The sequence below is a fragment of the Pseudopipra pipra genome, chromosome 16 (genome assembly GCF_036250125.1).
Source record: "Pseudopipra pipra isolate bDixPip1 chromosome 16, bDixPip1.hap1, whole genome shotgun sequence".
NCBI lineage: Eukaryota > Metazoa > Chordata > Aves > Passeriformes > Pipridae > Pseudopipra > Pseudopipra pipra.
In genome coordinates this window covers 15890602-15909604 of record NC_087564.1, presented here as the reverse complement: position 1 = coordinate 15909604, position 19003 = coordinate 15890602, and the positions used below count along the sequence as shown (strand labels likewise).

Below are 19003 nucleotides of genomic sequence, written 5' to 3'. Positions count from 1 at the left end.
ATTGTTCTCAGTGTACTGTTGATTCCTTTGTCCACGTCCTGGGCATTAGCAATGCCTCAAATTCTATTTATGGTGTTAAAGGAATAAGCCTTAGAATATTCTAATCAAGAATTTTATTAAATAATCCAGATGTTTGACCAGCATTCAGTAGGAACTGTATTGGCAAGTTCAATGGTAAGGAAAAGGCACCTGATTGGCCAGAGCTGTTGCTGATTGATAATCATGTGTGTGCTAACCCCAGTACTAACCCTGGCACAGGAACTGCTTGCTCGTGTCCTGGGCAGGCACGGCCTGAGTGTGGCTGCTGCTCTCACTAAACCTACTAAAGTGCTGCAGGCAGAGTGTGTGTGGCTTTGGTGTCTCACTGCCCACTGTCACTTGTGCTGTCTCATCTACACAGATCTAGACAGGGTGTGTTTGGTGCAGAGGCTCCTTCTGTACCAGATGTCACTGAACCCTGAGGTGTCACAAATGCTCCTTCCCTGTGCCACAGAACCATGGAATTGTTGGGGTTGGAAGAGAAGCTGTGGCTGCCCCGTCCCTGGAAGTGTCCAAGGCCAGGTTGGACAGGACTGGGAGCACCCTGGGCTAGTGGAAGGTGTCCCTGCCCGTGGCAGGGAGTGGGACTGGATGGGCTTTAAGGTACTTCCAACCCAAACTATTCTGGGATTCTATGGCTTAACTGCCTGATCAGTGTCAGGCCAGAACATGATGGAATTCCAGCTGCTGTGTTACAGTATCCTGGAATACAGATCCCTGCAGGTTGTGTGAGGCTGTGAAGGGTTGAGAGGAGCAGGGGAGGCTGTGCTCCTGTGCTTGAAAATAAGGCCTTTATTTGGATTCTTTATTGATTTAAGTGATCTAAATTACTTTCTGTTTGGAACAGCTGCTGGGTTGCAGTAAGGGATGTTGTGGCATATTATAAATCAGCTTTCCCAAGCATTGACAGTATTTTCAGTTATCTTTTTTGAACTCTTAGGGATTTTTCTGGTCTTATAATTCTAGCTACTAGGGCAGTCAGTCACCAGAAATGCAGCATTTTGGGGTCCTTCTTAGACACCTGGGCTTGAACAAAATTCTCCTCACCTTAGAAGTGACAAAGACCATGATGTGCCCTGTTACACACAGGGGAGGGGTATAGGGCTAAGCCAGGGTCTGTAGGAGAAGCAACTCCAAGCTGTTTAGTCTGGCTCACCTTTTGTGCCCACCTGCACAGGGTGCCAGCCCTGTTTAAAGAGCCTTTGTTGATCTTTCCTTTCCCTTCTGTGTCTAAGGAAATGCCCAGGAGTACCCGAGTGAATGAGCCAGCCCTGTCCCGGCTGCTAAACTTGCTGTTCCCTTTTTGTGCAGACTCTAATTCCAGTATTCCAGAACCACTTCCAAACCCTCCTTCAGAGCTTCCTCCGGAGCCGGCGAGCAGAGAGCTGCACAACCACCTCCTGCTGGACCTCGACACCGACACGGAGAGCACCGCGCTGTGACGGGAGTGCCATGGCCTCCCGGCCTCCTCTCCTGGTGGGAAAACCCTCAGACCTAACAGGGAAAAGCTTCTTCTGACCACGTGGCAGAACTGTGTGCAGGTGGGACTGGGGCATCGTGGAGATGTGATTTATGGACTCGTTTGGGTGGGAAAGGCCAACCTGTGGCCAGTCTCCGATTCAGCCGCTCAGAAGAAGTTTGATGATCTGTGTCTTGACAAGGGTTTTCAAACTCTTGGATGGAAGGAATGAATTCCTACAGGAACTCTCCTAGGAAGCGTAATCAGTGCTGATACAGGTGGTATTAGCAGAAATTCCAAAAGAATAAGCAAGCAGAACATTAGTTATTTAAAGTGCATGTATGTATTATGGAAATAATCCTTTTAATGTCACGGTTAGATTTTATTTGTAGTTCTTAGCCCGTACCAGGAGCTGCCTCGCAAGGGACATTCCCTCTGGGATTTGCTGCACATTCTTCTTAAACCATGAACCAACCCCCTGCCCGAGTGCTGGTGGTGACTGCTGGTTATCAGTCACCCTGTCAAACTGTGGATGTATCCAGTGCCTTGAAGGACTGTCGTGCTGTAGGAGGAACTTTCTGTCTCTTTAATAATTTCATTGCTACTTAGGATCAGTAGTTACCCTCATTTCATAGTTATTTGTATTAACCTGGTTTTACTCATGTGCAACTGGCAACTGTTCCACGAGGAAACTGTGGAAGTGGGGTTTGTGCTTTTATTGCAAACGGTTGAATTTTGGAAGAACTTTGAAGCAGCTGTTTGGATTCAGCAGTTGGGTGAACATGTATAAAATTAAAGATTGTCTTTTGTCAACTTAAGGCTTCTTTTTTCTAGTTTTATTGCTTCCAGTGGGCCCTGAAGGTCACAGTGATCCCCCGGCCTTTGTTGCTCGGAGTCACTGGCTGCTCAGCTTGGTTTTCCTTGAGGACTGCAGTGGAAGCACTCTGGGAATGCACATTTATTCCTTGAGGTGTAGATTCATGTTAAACAGACTGCACCCAGCTGCACGTTAACCCAGCCCCAGAGGGGCCTGGAGCACGGGAGGGTCCGGAGGGGCCCGGCAGCGGCCGCGGTGTGCCCCAGGCCTTGGCAGCCCCATCCCCACAGACTGAGGCAGGCAGGGAGCAGCTCTCACTCTTTATTAAGTTTATCTGCAGCTACACAAGGCTCCAGGGTGGGAGCAGGGGACTCGTCCCCCTCCTGCCCAGGCTGCCCCGGACGAGGGGCCAGGACGTGCGTCGGTGCTCCTGGCCCAGGGCTCTCTGTTGGATTGCTCCCAGAACAGCTGGGGGGGCCCAGGCAATGAGGGGCTGCTGCTGGGCACCCCTGCCCTGGCAGCACCTGCTGGGTTTGGGCTGGTCTAGGTCCTTCAGGTGCCCCTGGAGGCAGCTGTGGGGCAGTTTCTATGCTGGGTGCTGGTGTTGGTCGGTGTCACCGTCAGACCACGAGCAAAGGTAACTCAGCAGGAGCTCCCAGGACGGGCCCCTCAGAGGAGGCTGAACGGGCACAGCTGAGCCAGTGAGATACAACAGAGCGTGGACAAGGCCCTTGGCCTCTCCTCTGGGCACTCAGAGCTGTCACTCGCCCCTCAAGGCTGGAGAAGCTGAACCAAAGGGGACCCAAGTGGTTGTAGCTGGTTATAGAGGCATAAATAGGAAAAGAATCCAGACTTGCTGAATTCCAGGCACTGCTCTAATGCTGAAGAGCAAATTTAAATATTTAAAATAACCAAACCTTCCTCAGCTGTTTGGGGCCAATTGGGGTCTGACAGTGCTGGTGTCAAGCACTCAGCCCTGGTCAAAGCCAGGCCCCCATTACAAATAAGGAAGGGATTAGGAAGAAGGATCTGTCTTCTTAAATAAAGAAATAAAATTTAGAAAGCATTAAGAATTACATTAACCCTGTGCTAGTTATTAATATTTACACCAATTAAAATTAGTTGATGTCACTGGACTTGCATCACCCTGGCTATGCGAAGTATGCCCAGAGGAAGACCCCAGCACACAGACAGATGAGCAGGTTGATGTTGAGGATGTGTTTCACCAGCGGCTTCTCCTCCAGGGAAGCCACGGGCAGGGGCTCAGGTTTGGGTGCTGCTGTGCTCTCGGTGCTCTCCTGCCTGCGCTCCATCCCACAGAGCCACAGGAAGGTGCTCATCAGCTTCGAGCTCCCTTTGGCCTCAGTCGCACCTAAAAAGAGAGTCAGGAGTGAGGGATGAATCTTGTCAACAAAGCAAATCCCAGGAGTGTCCCGTGTGCTCCTGTTCAAAGGGTTTTGATGCAGAAATGCACCAGTGGTGTCTTAAGTGAACACTCTCACTACACTGAGCTGTAGGGACCCCTTCAGTCATCATCTTTTGGGGCTGCGGTACCTGAGCTCAGATTCTGCTGTTCCCAGCAGTTTAAGCCGTGGGAACAGCAAACCAAACCTCAAAACTGAGCTGTGGCAGCCTCCCTGGGCAGGGCCCTGCTGTAGGCCAGGGGGGTTTTCTCCATGCCATACACATGTAAACTGAATTTGCCCAGCTCTGGTATGGGTTGGGACACAGGACTAAGTGCTGGGAAGGCAATGCTTGGGCACAGCAAACTCAAGACTTCCCAGCAGTGGGAGAGCTGTGCCCTAACTCATTAACTTACAACACCTTTTATAGATCAAAGAAACACTCAGCAAAAGCTGCAATGTTACATAAACAGGGTCCCAGGCCTGGCAAAACCAGGGGATTCAAATCATCACTGGAGAATGCAGTGGGTCGCTGCATATGGTTGTACCTAATACCGACAAGTACAAGTTTTAAAAAATGCAAATCCTCCTTCACTGATCTGTCAAGAGCTCGGCCCAGGGCTCTGGGTTCTCCCTGCTGCTAGAGCCGATCAGAAAACACCGCTGAAAAACAGAAATGGAATTTCATCAACATAACTGTGGTTTTCCTCCACCCTCCCCTTCTCCAACCAGTTCTCCTGGCAGCAGGTGCCACAGCACTGGTCGCTGATGTGGGATAACGGGCATGGCTCTGTATCCCATCCAGCTCCTTGGTTTCAAGCTTAAGTAATGCCATCAAAAGATGGGAAAGAGACTAAACTCCTGCTTAGGTAAAATGTCAGGTAAAGCCTTTCTGCACCTGGAGGAGACTGAGGTCAGACCTTATCGGGGTCTGCAGCTTCCTCCCGAGGGGCAGTGGAGGGCCAGCTCCAATCTCTGCTCTGTGGGAGCAGTGACAGGACCCGAGGGAAGGGCTGGAGCCATGTCAGGGAGGTTTAGGTTGGATCTCAGGAAAAGGTTCTTCCCCCAGAGGGTGGTGGGGCACTGACCAGGCTCCCCAGGGCAGTGGGCACAGCCCCAAGGCTGCCAGAGCTCCAGGAGGGTTTGGACAATGCTCTGAGAGACAGGGTGGGATTGTTGGGGTGTCCTGTGCGAGGCCAGGAGTTGGACTGGTTGATGCTGATGGGTCCCTTCCAACTCAGGATATTCTGTGATTCTCTAATTCTACGATTCTTTCAGCACACCCTGAAGCTACGGAATTCCAGAGGAAGGAGTTTTAACGTCTCTCTCGTCTTCAAAGCCTCTACAGAACGCCAAGGGTTGTTGGGTGTGGGGTTACTGAGCACGACGTTGGAGCACTTACATTTCTTCTCCTCTGCACTACTGCCAGAGGCAATGTTTAGCTCAAGCTGGAGAGCGGGGCGCTCGGCGTCGCTGGGGCAGGGGCTGACTGCCAGGTCTTGCTTGAGCGGTGGGTCCCCACGCGTGAACCAGGTGAGCCGACTTATCTGATGGCATGAAGAGGGGTGTTAAAGAAACTGCTGTCACGGCGCTCAAAGGAGCCTCAGGGCTGCCTGCAGGGAGAACACGTGGCAGGGCTGAAATCTGCCCTCCTGCTCTGAGGGGAACGGCCGAGCTCGGCTGCACTGCGGGGTGACGGTCACCGTCAGAGGGGGTTTGGAACAGCACAGCTCCACCTCAGGAGGATGAGTCTTCACTCTGTACTGAGGGGACATTTCTCTGTGGGCCCATCCCTGGGTGCAGGCTGAGAGTGAGTCAAGAAGGAGCAAAAAGAATGGAAACTGTGGCCAGGGAGGGACGGCTCAAAGAACTGGGGTTGTTGAGAAGAGATGAGAGGTAGGAGGTAGGATTGTTTTCTTCAAATATCTAAAAGACTCATTAAAGAGGGATGTTCTCAGCAATAGTGTGGATAGAGAGGGATGAACACAACATGAAGCTGGAAAGATTCATGTTGGAGATGAGGAAAAATTGCTACAGGGAGGGCAGGTGAGCTCTGGACTGATCACACACCTCTGGGGCATCTCCCTCTCTGGGGATTTCTGAGTTCACCAGGACTTTTGGGTTGGTCCTGTCTTGAAGCAAGAGGATGTGCTGCTGTATGATCCCTCCAGCTCCCCTGCCCCTCCTTATGTTTCTCTGTAGCCTCAGTACATCTACTGAAAACAGTCAAACTGGCACAAACCTGGTTCAGAGGAGTTGTGCTCTGTGCCCTGGGTTTCTCTTTCCTGCGAGTAAAAATGGTTCCTCACTAAGTTAGTAAGAGAGTTGGTAAAGATGACCCAGAAGCTGGAATTTCTTGGAAAATAGAGGGAAAAAGGCTAATTTGTCATGGATTAAACACACATGCTTGAACAACAGCTCTTGGTAGCAGCTACTGTTGAGCAGTTTCCAGGGTGGGATTTATGGGACCCAAATGAGAGGCGGCAGCAGAGGTGCCGGAGCAGAGCAGGGGTTGCTGCTACAAGTGTGGTCATAAATAAAGGACGAATGGAAACTTCCATCTCCAGGGTATTTCTCCCCCCATTGTTCCCACGGGTGGAACGTGGGGCATCCTGGCAAGCACATAAGCAAAGCAAGGGGAGGGGTGACGCACCATTTCGGGGGCGGGGGGCGCGGTGGCCACGCTGACGAGCAGCACGGTGAGCGTGGAGACGGCCGCCAGCACCATGGAGAAGTACAGGTAGTGCATGTACTTCACCACGCCGGGCCGGGCGTCGGCCTCGCCGCACCGGGGCTCGGGGAAGATGAAGTCCAGCACCAGCCGAACGACGCCCAGCAGCAGCCCCACCACCAGCCCCCAGAAGGCGCCCTGCAAAGGAAGGGAGTTCTGTGCTGGAGCAAAGAGCAGCACCCGCCCCGGACCCGGGGCTGGCCAGGCTCCAGTGGAGAGGTTACCTTCTCGTTGGCTCTTCTCCAGAAGCAGCCCAGGATAAACACCATGGCCACGGGCGGCTGCAGGTAGGAGCTGATGGACTGGATGTAAATGAAGAGCTGCCCGCCCTGGCCAGCCTGCACCAAGGGGATCCACAGGATGGAGATCACAGTGAGCAGCAGCACAAAGACCCTGGGCAAGACAAGGATGCCTTTACTGTGGGCATCTTTACTGTGGGATGTTCTTTTCCCGCTGTTCAGCGTGCAAGACTCTGAGCTGCCTCACAACCATAACTCATAACTCCACTCTGGTCCTCCCCCCAGCCTGTGCAGGGTGAAGGTGTTCCCTCAGCAGGCTGTCCAAGGTGTGTCTCTAACCCGTCCCAGTTGTCCGTACCTGCCAACGATCATGAGCTCCCACTCGGAGCAACGCGGACGGAAGTGTTTCCAGAGGTCCATGGTGAAAATGGTGCTGGCACTATTAAAGATGGAAGTCAGGGAGGACATGAGAGCTGCTATCATCACTGACATCATCAGGCCCCTGAGTCCTGGAAACAGAAGGAGAAGTAGAGCTGCCCTGAGGGACCCCCAGTAGCTCCACTGCAGGGTGACCTTGAGGTCTTCTGTGAGCTAGAACAGACTTTTAAAATTTTAAAATAACAGTGATAGGGAAGTTTTAGCCCTTGATTCTCATTGTTAAACATCTGTGCTTTATCTCTTATCCAGATTTGACTGAATGAGACTCTGGATAGGGCATCATCTCCCATCTCTCCTGTTTCCTGCTGCCCTTTGCCACTGTCTCACCAAACCCAACACAAACCCCACTGAAATGAGTTTCAGGGTATTTTCCTCTCTGTACTTCTCTCACTCAACCTGTGGTTGGAGTGTACAGAACCCACCAGTGCCAGCACCAGCTCTTACCTACAGGCAGAAGCTCCAACACCAGCTTGGGATAAGCGATATCTGAACAGCCAGATGGGTTGCCACAGATTTTTTGGCAATTTTCCGGATCTGCACAAGCCACCAGATCTGAAATAAGCAGTGGGGAGTGAGAGGCAGCATTCCCCAACCACAGTAAACCATGTGTCTAAACAAGTTACTCTGCTGAATGTTGTAAACTGCTTTTTAAGGAAAATGCTGGAGAGCTTGGGAAGCTTCCAGCAAATGGCAGAGGACCATCTCAACACAGAGATGTCTGGGGCTGCTGTAGCAGGATCTGCATTCTCCAGTTTGTAACTGGAAGAAAATTTTTTCGTGCATTGGGCATTTGATGCATTGGAACCTCTCAACTTATTCAGTAAAGTTGCTCCAGCTCTGTGGAGGAGGCAGAGCCAGAGAGAGGGAACAGATCTCTCTCTCAGCACTTACCTGGGAAGAGAACCCTGCTGATCATGCCTGGCATTACCATCATAAAGAGGGGCAAAATCTTCAAGTAGGAGGTCATCAAGGAGCCTCCTTTGGCATGGGAGAGGTTTTTGGCAGCAAGGGACCTCTGAACAATGACCTAGGAATGAAGAAATGGGTTTGGTTGGCTGCCAGCAGCGAGGAGCTGGCTGGGATGGAGCGATCCCGACTTTGATCTCCACTGAGCTGTGGCAGTCCCAGATGGGTGATCACATGGCTTGGCTGTGGCTTTATGGTTGTTTTGGATCCTGAGCACCTTACAGGAACACAGACCTGAAAGGCACTGCTTGTGCCATCCCAGCTGAGCCTGGCAGGACACTGTGCTGCAGAACCTCATCCCCAGCTGACCATACTCAGAATTTTCTATTCTTCCTGCACTGGGGAATTCCCTGACCCTACGGATAAGCCTGGCCAAGGCAGCAGCAGGATAGAGTCTGAAATGAGCAGAGTGAGTTAAATAAAAGAGCAAGAAAACACAATAGGAACATAAAAAGGTGACTTAGATCTTCATCTTCCTGGCTCTGATGGTGTCACTAGGAGGGATGGGAGACAGACCCCTGGAAAGCTGAGAAGGGGACAGGTGGTTTGCAAGGAGTGAAAGGTTCAAGTTAAAAAACAAACCAACCAAAAAAATCTTTATAGACTGGGATTGACTCACAAACACACTCTCATCCCTTTTTATGTTGAGATGACTCCCAACATTCAGTTGTGCATATCAACTTTTGCATTTTTAGTATTGAAGCAAGCAGATTTTACTAAATTCCCATAAGAAATAGTAAATCAGTCCAGGTGATGTTGCAACCCCAAGGTTTGTAATCAGCTTCAAACAACCAACAGCATTTTCTTGAAACCAACCAAAGAAACAAGCAGTGACCCACCTGGTCTGTGCACCAGTACCACAGGGATGGGATGGTCATTCCCACCAAAACTCCTGGCCAGGGAAGGTCAGAGTGAACAGGGTCTCTGAAGATGTGAAAAGCATCTTCTCTGGGCAAGCCACAGCTGCTGTTCTCCTTGCGGGTGCTGGGAATGGCATTGAAGTATTTTGTCTGCAAACCTTCCAGGCCACCAACTTCAATAAAGCCTAAAACGGGTCATGAGAAGCTGTTATTGCATCTTCCCAGGTCAGAACTCTGATTTCAGTGTCTAGTTGGCTGTGGGTAATGTTACACAAGTGGTCATCCAGTCCCATCCCCTACCATGGGCAGGGACATCTTCCACTAGCCCAGGTTGCTCCAGACCCTGTCCAACCTGGCCTTGGACACTTCCACAGATGGGGCAGCCACAGCTTCTCTGGGCAACCTGTGCCAGGGCCTCCCCACCCTCACAGGGAGGGGTTTCTTCCTATTATTTAACTTGGTAAAGCTTTTATCATATTTTTAGTGATAAACCCCCAGGGAAACACTCACTGAAGACCATGAGAGTCACGGCCCCGATGAGCATGATGAGGGTCTGCAGAGCGTCGGTGTAGATCACGGCTGCCAGGCCACCTGGGGGAGCAAAGAGGCACCACACTGGGGTAAGCTGGGTTGGTTCTGTTGGAGCAGCTCACACTTTGCAGAAGTTCTTGCCCAGCAGCACAAGCCGAGCCCCCAGCCTGGCCAGGGGGTTCTCGCTCTGCTGAGGGGCAGTTTGGCCAAAGACACTTTGGCTGGAATTTCCAGTGGTTTGAATCATCATGAGTCACCATTTGGTCACTAAACACCGAAGTCCAGTAGAAATAATTCTACAGGAAATACATGGAAAAGCTCCAAAACAAAGCCCAGGCTGCAAAAGGAGGAGAAGAAAGAAAGGGGAGGTGATTTTTCATCAATGGGGGTGAGCACTGGGAAAGCAATAACCTTTCTTTGTTTGGGATCTCTGCTTGCTCCGTGCGTGGCTGTTTTCCATTTGGCCACTTGTAAGCCCTGAAAGGGCATCCAAGACTGGAGTCTTTCCGCATTACACGGCTCATTGTCCTGTAAATCCCTCACACCTCCAGAGAGCCTGAGGAAAATGGATCCTGCAAATGCCTGGACTGGAGCAGAGCTGCTCCTTAAAGCAGGGCTGACATGCTCCCACCTAGGGTGGCCTGTGAGGGAGGTTCACTTACTCTCACCTGGCAATTTTTTCTAAAAAGGGGAGTTTTTGATTGGTCCCCCCCCAGTATCCATATTCATGGCAGAACCAGGTTGGAGGGGATGCAGGACTCCTACCCCAAGGACACAGTGCATGTCATGAATCACAGAATCCTGGAATGGTTTGGGTTGAAAGGGACCTTAAAAATCATCTTGTTCCACTCCCTGCCGTGGGCAGGGACACCTTCCACTATCCCATGTTGCTCCAAGCCCCGTCCAGCCTGGCCTGGGACACTGGCAGGGTGTGTCCCTCCCTGGGCAGGCCGTGTGGTGGGGAGCCCTGGCCGTACCTGACACGGTGTAGATGGCAGTGATGGCCAGCAGCCCCGCCACGGCGATGTACAGGTCCCAGTGCAGGGCCTGCTGGATGAACAGGGCCCCGGCGTACATGTCCACCTGCAGCAAAGGACAGTGGCACAGCTGCAGCCATGGCATTACCAGGCCCTTCAAAGAGTGGACATTTAGCTGGCCAAGCCATCTCCTGTGCTGGGCCCAGCCTGGCCTGGAGCTGCTCGTGGCCCCCCGGCTCCCCTGGGCACAGCCCCTGCAGCCCCAGCCCCTGCCACCCTGCCCTCCACCAGCAGGGCTGGGCACAGGTCACTCTTCAGCCAGTTCATTGTTACTGCTGGTCACAGGGGTGACAGTGAGGGGAGGATGGGGCTGTCACAGGAAGGGGAGAGTGCACAGCTCTCTGTGAGAAAGGCATTTGGGTGGGGTGAGCTTATCTCTTCCCCTGAGCACCAGTGAGCAGGGGGGGGAGCTGGGCTGGGCTGGGCTAGGGGGGGACTGGGGCACCTGCTACAAACTCCCCAGGCACCTCAGCACCCATCTGTGGATTCCTCCCTGCTGCCATGGGGACAGGGAGGTCACCAGGAAAAGTGTCCTCGGGGCTGGGCCCAGCCCTGACCAACCAGCTCTGCAGCTACGTGAAAATGCTGCGGTTTGGGAGAGTTTAGGACAGGTAAACTGCCAACCACAGGAGGACAGGCAGGTGTAAAATCATCCTGAACACAGGAATTGTATTATCAGACATTCCATCAAATAGTCAATCTTATCTAGAGGAGAACCTGAGCCTTCCTCCAGCCACCCAACCTGGCCTTGGACACTCCCAGGGATGGGGCAGCCACAGCTTCTCTGGGCAACCTGTGCCAGGGCCTCACCACCCTCACAGGGAAGAATTGCTTCCCAGGATCTAATCTAAACCTACACCCTTTTAGTTTAAAGCCACTTCCCTTTGTTGAAAGTTTCAGGGGGGGCAGAGGGAAGGTCACAGACCATGTCCCACTGTGGCCCCTCTGTGCAGGAGAAGCCCCAGCAGGATCTATTTTCACGGATCCGTGCCCTGCTGGGCTGTTAATGAACAGCCACCAAGGTGTTGTGCAAGAGTTGATTCAGTTATGTATTCAAACAGGTGCAAGAAATCACTGAACACTTTTCTCCTAACCCTGGACCAGTTCCTACGTCATTCTCCATCCTAAAAAACAGCACCTGGTGTCTGCACAGGCAATAGATGGGCAAAAGGGGAAAAACTGGGTGAGCAAAATCTAACAACAACCTCATCCACAGTCACAGCTCCACCTTTACAGGAACTATTGTTCAGGACTGCGGAGGAGCAAGGATCAGAATGGGAACAGTTTCATGCATTCAGGTGCTTAATGGGCAAAAAAAGAAATTGTTCTTTTTTAAGTCAGTTCTCAAAACAACTACAGTCTCTCTTCCTTGGGCATTTTGACAATAAACCCTTCTCTGCTCACCCAGGGAAGTGCCACTGGTTGAATTTCTCAGCCTCCCTGCTCAGCCCACACTTCCAAAGTGAATTAAATTCAAACCATTTCCCTTTTTTTCTACTTACTGATATTTTGGTGAAGATGTAGATGAACAAGTAGAGAATTGCCAGGAACACCTGAATCCTTTTGCCTCCAAAACGTTTCCTCAAGTACTCGGGCATGGTAGTGACCTGTGGAGAGACACAGCTCAGGGGAGGGACGTGGTCATTCCCAGAGCTGCCAAGGGCTCACCCAGGGAGCCATGTGGGTGTTTGCACTGGTAGGAGACCAGAAGGGCCCTGAGAGCTGCCCTGGGTTGGTATTTGACTCTCAATTGCTGACTTAGGCCAGCACAGCAGCTTAGTAAGCACTGGCTTTGCTGTGATGTCTGGCACAGGGCTCACTATAAACCAGGATACAGGGGCATCCATCCACCTCCTCAGGAGATGGAGCAACTCTACCCATTGCCAGGGGCTACAGAGCAGTCTGACCCCCCACACCCACCATGCTGGCCCCAGGGAGCAGCTCTGCTGCCCGTTAGCCTGGACAGTGGAGCAGCCACTGGGGCAGCCACAGGAGCAGCCACTGGAGCAGCCACAGGAGCAGCCGGGTGTCCCACAGCTCCATCCAGGAGCCACAGGCAGAGCAGGAGAGGTGCAGCCCGAGGCACACCGGTGGTGCAGATGAACAGCAGAGGGACACAACACCCCCCGACTTACCCCCGATGCGATGTAGATGGGCAGGAACAGCCAGGCCAGCACCAGGACACAGAACATCCCCTGCAAACCAAGGGAAAGGGAGGTCGGAGAGGAAGGTCCAGGCTCTGGTCCCATGGATCAGCAGGGACACAGGGACTCATCTCCCCCACAGCTGGTGACTTCAGGCTTGGGCAGCAGGATCTGGAATGCCAGAGGTGCCAGGGCTGTGCCCTGCTGTGGTGACTCATTGGGGCCCCCCTGTCCAGCACGGGGAGGGCTCTCCAACCCTGTGCACACTCACATTCCACTCGTAGGCTGTTGCAGCAATTCCCGAGGCAGCTCCTGACCCAGCCAGGCCAATGAAGTGGCCACTTCCAACATTGCTGGCGAACAGGGATGCGCCCACCTGGAGAAGCACAGAAAATCAGGTCTGGCCCTGGCACAGGGCATTGTTCTCAGCCTGGTGAGAGCACAGTGTTGCTGTTCCCCCACTCATGACCATGCATCAGCTCCACTTCCCCAGTCTCAAATGTGGGGGAAGAAGCCAGCATGTAACTGGGTCCAAAACATGGGAGTGATGTTTATTTATTTACTTCTGTTTGGACAAACAAGCTCTACTTGGGCAGAGGTGCTGGTCAGTGTGGCTGCAGCCCAGGGGCACGGGCAGGGTGACCACACAGATACTCACAGGCCACCAGACCATCTGTCCTCCGGCCAGGAAATAGCCTTTGACGGTGCTGCGCTGCGTCTTCCACATGGACTGGGAGCAGAAAACAGGGACAAGGATTCAGCCATTGTTTGGGGGCTGCTCAGGGCATCACCCAGAAATTTCCCCACAGGACACTGAACTGTCATCAGATGGGAGCGAAGGGTTTCCTGAAGGACAGTTGCTGCTGGGAAACCCTGGGGGAGGAGGGATGGGACCAACCAGTGCCCTGAGCCACACACAAACTTTTCCATCATCTCAGCATCCTGATTGAATGTTTTCTGTGATAAGTGAAATAAGTCCCTCCAGATCAGAAAGGAAGGCAAATACTTTTGGGCAAGAACTGTGGAATCCTCAGGTATTGGGTGCAGCCAGGAGGAATGCTTGACATGGCATGTATGACCCACGGACTCCTCTGCCTCAGACAGATTCATGCAATACCCTGAGAGTGATGCACCGTGTGTGAGGGGAGCAGCTATTCATCTCTGCCTCCTGGCAGCCAGGTTGTGCTCTTGCTGTTACAAAAGCCATGCCAAAGGATGTCCTTCTGCCTTAATTATACACAGACAGCATTTTTAATTTGTGGAATCTGCTGTCGGGACCCCTGTGGACAAGCACAGGTGATTTATAGCACAGCAATTCCTTCCTGGATGAACAAAACATTATTATTAGCAATACTGTGTACTCAGACAGCCTCTTCCTCACGAGGGTTCTCAAAACCTTGGCAAACAGAGGGCTGACCAGCTCTCCAGTGGAGCAGTCAGGACACTTCCCCAGGCCAAGGTCAGGGGAACAACCTGTAAACTCCCTCTTTGCGCTTGTTCAGTTGAATCCAGCGAAGTGAAGCCTGACTCCAGCCAAAGTAAAATAATTTGAGGCCAAGCCAGCCATGTTTTTCAGCATAACAAGGCACACAGGAAGGTTTTAACAGTGTTTGCTTACCCACAACCCGACTGCGAGGACGAAGAGGAAGTAGAGCACGAGGACAGCGATGTCGACGGGCTCCAGCGTCTGCTGCGGGAACGCGTCCCACGAGGGGGTCACAGAGGCCGGGGGGACACTGGTGGGCTCCATGGCTTCTCAGGCAGGCTGAGCACTCCTTGGTCCTGGTGCATAAACCTGTTAAAGAACAGGTGACATGCTTAGAGGAGGATGTGGCAGCCCAGGGAATGTGGTGACTGTTCCTTCAGGAATTCAGGGTTCTCAGCTCTGGCTCCAGCTGCTCGTGCCGGAGCTGTGGGGAAGGATCTTGTCTTCACCCTTTCTGTGATGTGGAGATGCTGCCACCAGTCAGGACAGCATGACTTGGTGGGATTTCTTATGCAATTTTCTGAGGAGAAACAGGTGCATAAGAGAGAAGGTAGAAATAGCTGAAATATGTGGAGGAAAGGAGCGGGATGTGGCAGAGCTGGTGATGAGAGCTTGAGGGTCCCACTGCTGCAGCGCTGCAGGACTGGCCTCAGGGAGCAGCTGCTGCCAGAACTGTGGCTGTGGAGAGCCGTTGGTGACAAGCCGTGGGAGGTGAAGGCACATGAACTGCTCCAGCAGTTTCCTCCTCCCCTCAGCTCGGCTCAGCCGCACTTTGAGAGCAGGACAGGAGGTGAGTGGCATCCAGGGCCACCTCAGACAGCCCCTGGCTCGGCAGTGGCTGCTGTCGGTCCCCAGAGAACCCTCAGTGCCACACAGAGCAGGTTTGGGATCGTTCCTCTTACCCTGCTGAGCCAAGGAGATGGTTCCTCCAAAGAGGAGCAGGACCAGCACTCACCAGCCCTGGCACTGCCTTGCCCCGGCTCAGCCCTGGCCCCAGCCCTGGTGTCACCGGGACGGCCGTGCCGGGTGTCTGCTGGTCCCTGCCCTGCACAGCTGGCCGTGTCCTTAGGCCTCTCTTGCACTTGCAAGGAGACACTTATAAGCCTACCCCCTGCAGAAAGCTGACGAAGGTGGGGCGAGGGGTGGCCTGCAGCAGCCCGGGGCACTCGGCACGGGAGATGGGACGAGCAGCCAAACGAGTTCTGCCTCTGAGCCCCGGGAGTGCAGCACAGCCCGGACCAGGACCTGTCCCACAGCCACGTGTGTCACAACTGCCGCCGGCCTCACCCGGTGCTGAGGTGCAGGGACTTGCAGCACCTTGGCAGAGCCTTTTCTGTGCCTTATAAACCCCCTGGATCCCACTCCCTTGGGAGCTTCTGCCTGGCAAGGATGCAGAGCACTGATGACCAGATCAGTGCTATCTTACCTCTTTAAGAGCCAATGTGTCTTGGCTGCTGCCGAGTTTTTACTGGCATGCTTATCCTCTAACTAGGAAAAGAAAAACAGGGTTTGGTATGTCAGCCTGGGGAAGTTGCTAACCCCACTCTGACACCTCCCACTTTCCCTCTGATACTGCTGTTTCGGGAGGCCATAGGATGACAGAATCATGGAAAGGACCCACAAGGGTCATCAAAGTCCTGCTCTGGGTTGCACTCGAGGGGCAGCCAGTGCTGCAGCTACACACGCTCGCTCACACTCAGGACTCAGCCACACGGGTGGGCAGGGTCTGCTCCCTCCGAGACACGTGCAGAGCAGGACAGAGCTCTGCAGGCATGTTGTGCCTGTCAGTAAACATGGAGAGGTGGGATGCGCTCTGGGGGAGGTTCCCAGAGCTGAGCACAGGTGCCTGTTAAGCTCCCCGTGCACTCCCGAGCCAGCACGCAGGCTGGTGGTAGGAAAACAGCAGAGGCGGCTGCTCTGGTTCCAGTCCCAACTCTACCACGGCCCAGTGGAAATTTTGCCCGTTTTGTGAATTCAGCTCACAGCCTGCTCTCCCTCGGTGCCTGGCACAGGCGGCGGCGCTTTCCTCGCCAGAGATTGTGAGGAAGGAACATCCGTGGCATTGAAATGAAGCCGCTGAAGCTGCCCTTTATCAACGGTGCCGGGGGGACGCAGCCCACGTGGCTCTCGAGGAACCCGGCGGCACCGTGGCGCTCTAAATGCCTCCTCAACAGGTTTGTTAAAGCGTTCCCAGGTCCATCCACCTCCTGCAGACACCACTGCTCACCCAGGCCGAGAGCAGCCCAGCGCCAGCCCCAAACCCGACCGGAGCTCCCCCACTCGAGGTAGAAGCCGAAAGGAAACTTACTGTGCTCAGCTGGGTCTTATTCTGCTCCCCGCGCCGGGCACCACCGGGCTCTGCCAACTGACAGGCAGCTTAAATATTGCCAGAGAATCGGGGTTTGCCAGCAGAGCTGTTAACAGGGTCACAAGGAATGAGAAGGAATATTTATAGTCAAAGTTAAACTAATTGACCGAAGTTACTCTTTTGGTCTCCCGTGGCTCTGGTGAGAAGTGTATTATTTTCACTATCAGGGCTCTCGGGTCAAACTCCACAGAGTGCCATTCTCTTAAGCAATCTGTGCAGCTACAGAAGGGACACAGAACAATAAAAAATCCGTGCTGATGTTCTCTGGAGCTGACAGCCCGTGGCACAGGGAGGAGCTGACCGCTGGTCCTGTCCCTGTGTTTGTGCCTGAGCCTTACAAAGAGCAGGATCCATCCGGGCTGGGATTTGTAACACACTGCTGAGGCTGTAGGTTAATCCCAGAATCAAATCCCCCTCTGGGCCAGGCTGGAAATTTGTCTTCAGCATCATCTGTTTGAAGATCCTGACAAACCACTGGGGCCAAAACACACAGAGAGTGATGCTGAAGAGGGACCTCGCAGCACAGAGAGACCATGGCAGGAGGCAGCTCACAAAGCCCTGGACTGGGTGTGTGGAGCCCCAGGCAGCACTGCTGAGAAGCCCCTTGCTGGGCAGGTAACTCCTGGGCTGGGAGGGCAGATGGAGCACGAGCACTGTCCTCACACAAACTTATTCCATGTCCCAACAGTGGAGTTACCAACGGGAATTTTACTGTAGGTGACCCCCTAAGGGCATGTTTTAACCTGAGAGTGGCAGGGTTAGATGGAATATTGGGAAGAAATTCTTCCCTGTGAGGGAGGTGAGGCCCTGGCACAGATTGCCCAGAGAAACTGTGGCTTCTCCATCCGTGTAAGTGTCCAAGGCCAGGTTGGACAGGGCTTGGAGCAACCTGGGCTAGTGGAAGGTGTCCCTGCCCATGGCAGGGGGTGGCACTGGATGATCTTCAAGGTCCCTTCCAACCCAAACCATTTTGGGATTCGATGATTCCATGAAAAACCCAGTATCTGTATTTTATCTCATGTTTCCCACTCACAGTTCTGATGAATGTAACAAGGCCTTTGAATCCTGCCATTGGGAATATTTGGAAACCCCAGATTTTCCTAAATGGTGTTAGAACAAGGTGGATCCTCAGGGGCTGCAAATGCTGCCTCCCAGTCTGTGCCACTTTTTCCTGACCTCCAGCCCTTCCAACCTGAAGTTGAGATCTCTGTTTGTCTCTTTGGCATTTTTCTTGGCACCTGGAAAATAATTAGAGATCAAGGCCATTCAAACTATTATCCAGATACTTGGAGGGAGGGTTCGAATGTGGTTCCACTTTGCCATGGAGGTGCCAGCCTGGAATCCCAGCTGTGATCCTCTTTTCACAGTGACTTACTCGAGCTTATCATTTCCTCTTTGAGGTCTTTTTCACCTTTCTTGCAGGAAAGAGTGAAAAGCCTTAAATAATCCGATGTTTTGGATTTCCAGGGTCACTGTTTCCCGGTCTGTGCCAGGGGAGGGCAGTGGCACCCCTGGAGCAGGAGCAGCCACGGCTGCACTCCCGGCGCCGGCCCCGGCTGCTGCCCAAGTTGTTATTTCCTTTCCAAGGACAGGCTTTCCTGTGAGGATGATCCCGTGACAGGGCTGACGCAGGAATTCTGTTCAGGCTGGGCTGAGGCTCCAAGGAGAGTGCCTGGCCAGTGCCAGGGCCAGGGAGGAATTACCTCATGTCTGCAGTTACCAAACCCAGCAATGGGAGCGTGCAGGGAATGATGAGGCTGTTGTGTGGGACACAGTGCCATGGGGGCTCTGGGACATCACTCTGGGGGTGGTTTGTGGGCTCAGCCCGGGCAGTGGGAGGTGTGACAGCCACACTGGGCAGCTCAGGCTCCTGGGGCTGCAGCAGAGCCAGGTGGGATCAGCCAGGAGGGCTGAGGAAACATCAGGAGGGCTTTGAGCACTTCAAAGAGAATCAAAGGATGGTTCAGGCTGGAAGGGACCACGGGAGGTCACCTAATCCAACCTCCCTGCTCCCCTGGAGCATGTCACTCAGGATTGCGTGCGGATGGGAAGATGCACGTGCTCAGCAGGGGCTATTTTGGATAACTCTGCACAGAGCCATGTTCCAGCCTCTGGGGAGCACCCAGGGATCGAGCAGGCTGCTGTAAACCAGCTAATCTACAACCAGGACATCTGATATGGAGCTGCTCCCTATCTATCTGCTGTTAGTGTCAGGGGAGATAAATGACTCCTGGGACATAAACTCAACCTCAGCCAAGAATTCCTTTTGAGAGGGAAACAATTCACTGGCTCATATGCTCATTAAATGTTTTCTTCTGAAGGCTGGAGGAAAAAATCCATACTATTTTAAGAATTTGCTGCTCATATTGATCACACCAGCCTGGATGCTGAGGTCCTTTAGGCAGTGATTCTGCCCCAGCCCAGGCAGGTGAGACCCTGTGTCTCTCTTCTGCAGGTGTAAAGGGCCAACATTAACAAGTGCAGT

The 19003-nt window shown here is 53.0% G+C and overlaps 2 protein-coding genes across 12 annotated transcripts in view; one reads left to right on the top strand and one right to left on the bottom strand.

Moving 5' to 3' along the window:
- The window catches only part of ARHGAP17 (Rho GTPase activating protein 17), a 42432-nt gene extending 40116 nt beyond the window's left edge, over positions 1 to 2316 (top strand). For 3 of the 8 annotated variants that reach the window (XM_064673456.1, XM_064673448.1, XM_064673449.1), the window contains one exon: positions 1351 to 2316. In XM_064673456.1, coding sequence (XP_064529526.1) covers positions 1351 to 1481 — 131 coding nt within the window. In that variant the 3' untranslated portion in view covers positions 1482 to 2316. Of the gene's footprint in view, positions 1 to 129 lie in introns of all 8 variants that reach the window. The other 5 variants (XM_064673450.1, XM_064673452.1, XM_064673455.1 and 2 more) reach the window with 4 other exon arrangements.
- Positions 2317 to 2622: 306 nt separating this feature from the next.
- On the bottom strand, positions 2623 to 16740 carry SLC5A11 (solute carrier family 5 member 11). Of its 4 annotated transcripts, XM_064673460.1 has the most exons (17): positions 16459 to 16739; positions 15577 to 15638; positions 14283 to 14459; positions 13323 to 13394; positions 12936 to 13040; positions 12656 to 12715; positions 12023 to 12127; positions 10461 to 10566; positions 9463 to 9543; positions 8932 to 9137; positions 8018 to 8153; positions 7571 to 7678; positions 7047 to 7197; positions 6674 to 6842; positions 6372 to 6587; positions 5121 to 5265; positions 2623 to 3687 (listed from the first exon to the last, which is right to left on the bottom strand). In XM_064673460.1, the coding sequence occupies exons 3-17, from the start codon at positions 14412 to 14414 to the stop codon at positions 3467 to 3469; spliced, it is 2013 nt and encodes a 670-aa protein (XP_064529530.1). In that variant the 5' UTR covers positions 14415 to 14459; positions 15577 to 15638; positions 16459 to 16739; the 3' UTR covers positions 2623 to 3466. The 4 variants fall into 4 exon arrangements, with proteins under 4 accessions (XP_064529530.1, XP_064529529.1, XP_064529531.1 ...); XM_064673459.1 differs by lacking the exon at positions 15577 to 15638; XM_064673461.1 differs by lacking the exons at positions 5121 to 5265; positions 15577 to 15638 and having other exon boundaries at positions 3515 to 3687; positions 16459 to 16740.
- Between the last annotated feature and the right edge of the window lie 2263 nt (positions 16741 to 19003).

Coding starts and splice junctions, on each gene's coding strand:
- SLC5A11 (XM_064673460.1), bottom strand. CDS start 14,414: ATGGAGCCCACCAGTGTCCCCCCGGCCTCTGTGACCCCCTCGTGGGAC. Junction 12,128..12,655: donor CCATCTACATCGCATCGGGG/GTAAGTCGGGGG, acceptor GTCTCTCCACAG/GTCACTACCATGCCCGAGTA. Junction 9,138..9,462: donor CGTGACTCTCATGGTCTTCA/GTGAGTGTTTCC, acceptor GACCCGTTTTAG/GCTTTATTGAAGTTGGTGGC.